Genomic DNA, 3,429 nt, shown 5'->3' with positions numbered 1-3,429 from the left:
ACATACAATAATTTACACAATCATTACACAAATATTGTATATCTTCATATAAGCATTTGTAAACAAATATAATTTTAATCATAAATAATGAAATTTCTATTCTTGTTAGGCTCTATGAATTACAATGTAACAGACAAAATAAAAATATTAAAAGAAACCTTTATTAAAAAGGTATATCAGCAATGCAATATGTTGTAAAAAAATAGATTAATTTTAACAATTATTAGTAAACTTCAATTGTTATATTTCTTTTATTTAGGGGTTACAGAGCTTTAATAATATATTTTTTATTTAACATATATTATTGTCAACTTTACCGTTGTCAACGGTAAAGCTGGCAGTTATTTTCGAAATTTTCAAAAATAAAATTATTCGCAGTCGATTCGCTAATCGCCTAGAATGACACAGATTTAAGTTCCGGAATAAATGTTAAAAAGCAACATATTTGACAAATATTTGACAAATATGTAATAACATCTGTTAAACAATCGCTTTACTATTTGACCACTTCTATAATATTCGTTGGTTAGAAATACTAAGTTTTGTTATAAATCTATTGTATATACAATACGTTCTACGTCATTCTCAGCGTTCTAAATATTCTAAATATTTTAAATAATATCGTCAAGAATCTGCTAATTAATAATATCTATACAGTTGCGTTAAGCAAGATTAAACTCCTTAAGCGCGGTTTGCATGATCGTATCCTTAACAGCGCAGAATACAAGCTTGATGTTTTCCGTATCTGATGATTAATTCCATGAACGCAGCATGCAAAATATAAATCAGGCATCATTGAAATTAGTCAGCACCGTTATACCTTTGAAAAATCAACCCGACACCGTATTTATTCACATTATTTTATTATTTTCTTCTAATATTTCGTAATAATTCAGTAAATCAGAAACTGAGAAATATACAAATATACAATACTCGTACCTATAAAATTATATATACTATATAAATAATATTTATGTTAAGTGTAAATTAAACCAAGTAAATTTGAAAGATTAGAATTGTTACGTTAAAGACTAATACATTATTTGTGCTATTCTTTCGCTCTCTTTGAAAAAAGATGCCTTTCATACATGCAGGTTGATTTTCCGTGATACATTTATAACATTTGATTACACACCTGATTATACGGAAGGCAGGCAACATACAAGCTCTGTACAAGGCACAACACATCGAAGAACTGTTATAAAGCGAAAGAAATATGGTATTTTTGTACACGGGAATTATCAAGAAACTAGCCTACCTGTGGCACACGTAAAGTGGGAATAAATAATCTTCTCGCTGTCCGGATTTAAGTCAACGAACATCCTTAGAATGAATTCTCTAGCTGCGAGAGCGTCTCTCTGTCGACCTGCGAAGTACACAAGCGAGGGAGGGGCATGGCATTACTTCTGTTTATCTACAATGCGATTATGTACTGCGTAGTCAATATTTTTTTTAGCGATCGTTTAACGACGAGAGGATTATTGATATGTATCGTTGAGATTTTTTCCAGGTATAAATACAACATAATGTAAGCTAGAATTTGATCAAATCTTCCGTGTTACGAGATTTCTAAGTGTTTTACAAGACAGGAATGAATCTACATCCAGAAAATATCATCGCTTTTACTTATACGCACATCGATTTTACTTATACGCACAATATAACGCGAAACGCAGACGGATATCGATCTAATTTAATGTAATAATGTTGTACTTCACTCAAATCCAATATACACTCTCCAAGGACAGCTTATTAAATTAATCGTAGTGAACATCAAAGAAGCCTTTCGAAAGCCTCATTAACAAGCTAGAGAGCTTATGTAAGAACATTGAGTATAATTTTGCAAATTCGAAACAGTTGCTTACACGTTGTAGTTTGTAATAAAATTTAAAAGTCCTTTATCGCGAATAAAATTTCATAAATCGTTTATTATTGTCGAAAAATTTCAGTTTAATGTAACTTTTGCTGAATAAATATTTAAAATTTCAGTATGCTAACGTAATTTGCATTAAACGTTCAATAATTAATGACATAACAAAATTATAAATTACAACACAGGACGAGAGTTCTGATTATTGCTATTAGATTAACTAGCTTCAATCTACATACAAGTTAATTTTGTATCAAAAATACGTACTACTGATTATCATAAATTATGCGCAAAAGTATGGATATAGGTTTGGTATGATTAAAATAGCCTTGCAAATAGATTACCACTATATAATAACAAACGCGAATTCAGAAACACCGGAGTGGCAAAGTTACAAAAAAAGAGCATGAAAACCGCAAGAAATATCATATTATTAAATCGTTCGACAAGTAACTAAGGAATCTACGTTTTCTGTTCAGGATACACTCAGTACTCGGACAGACCTGTGGCACACGTAAAGTGAGAGTAGCACATTCGGTCAGGATCGGGATTACAATTGAGATACACCTTTAAGATGAACTCCCTGGCTGGTACATCTTGTTGTTTCGGGCCTATACCATAGAACTTATTTATTTATGAATATCGAGATAAATAATTTTATCACATTTTATTCAGCCTGTGTGTCTTGAGATAAATTAATAATTTAATAAATATCGATTAATACGTTGTTTTAATTTCTTTGAGAGTATTAAAACAATATAGCTTTAAATATATCTTTATTTTTTAATAAACATCTTGCGTTCAGAGTTTATTTCTACTTCCAAATATGAGATAAGATGTTGTCTAAGATGTTGACTAAATTACAACAAAGTAGTTAGCATTTTATGCCGAATGATTAATGATAATCCGTGGATATTTATAAAAAAAAGATATTACAACTTACCATCATATTCCGGAAAATAATCGACAAGATGAGAATACATAATCTTTTCTTCTAACAGATCTTTCTTGTTGAGAAACAGGATAACAGAGGAGTGTTGAAACCAGGGATATGTTATAATCGTTTTGAACAATGCTTTACTTTCTTCCATTCGATTCTAAAAGGTAAAAAGAATCATACATACAAATGAGTTGTAATATCATTCAAATTTATCAATTTATTGATAATTTTTATATATTTTATAAAAAATATTATAATTACCTCATTTTCCGATTCAAATAGAATTTGATCATATTCACTTAGAGCTACTAAAAATATAATTGAAGTGACGTTTTCGAAACAATGGATCCACTTTCTTCTTTCCGACCTCTGTCCACCGACGTCTACCATCCTGCAAATAACATTCTATTAAATTGAGCACTGTTACTAGTGTGCAAACGAAATATAGTCGAAATCTTCATATTTTTTTATTTAGATTAAGATTAATAACAATTAATATAGAAATGTATGGAATGTATTTTAAAAGAATAAATGTATTTTAAAAGATTATTACATACATGAAAAAAAAAGATTGGTTGCTGCAACAATTTAGATAATAAAATATGGCATAGCATTTTTT

The 3,429-nt window shown here is 29.3% G+C and overlaps 1 protein-coding gene across 1 annotated transcript in view; it reads right to left on the bottom strand.

The window, feature by feature from the left end:
• Window positions 1-3,429, bottom strand: part of LOC105626910 (guanine nucleotide-binding protein G(q) subunit alpha) — a 15,601-nt gene that overhangs the window by 6,839 nt on the left and 5,333 nt on the right. The window contains exons 4-7 of the mRNA XM_012208201.1: window positions 3,072-3,201; window positions 2,814-2,967; window positions 2,374-2,481; window positions 1,259-1,366 (exon numbers count right to left, since the gene is read on the bottom strand). Of these exons, the coding sequence (XP_012063591.1) occupies window positions 1,259-1,366; window positions 2,374-2,481; window positions 2,814-2,967; window positions 3,072-3,201 (500 nt within the window). The remainder of the gene's footprint in view (window positions 1-1,258; window positions 1,367-2,373; window positions 2,482-2,813; window positions 2,968-3,071; window positions 3,202-3,429) is intronic.

The sequence above is a fragment of the Atta cephalotes genome (genome assembly GCF_000143395.1).
Source record: "Atta cephalotes unplaced genomic scaffold scaffold00007, whole genome shotgun sequence".
NCBI classification, from domain to species: Eukaryota; Metazoa; Arthropoda; class Insecta; order Hymenoptera; family Formicidae; genus Atta; species Atta cephalotes.
This window is presented reverse-complemented; position numbering and strand designations above follow the sequence as displayed.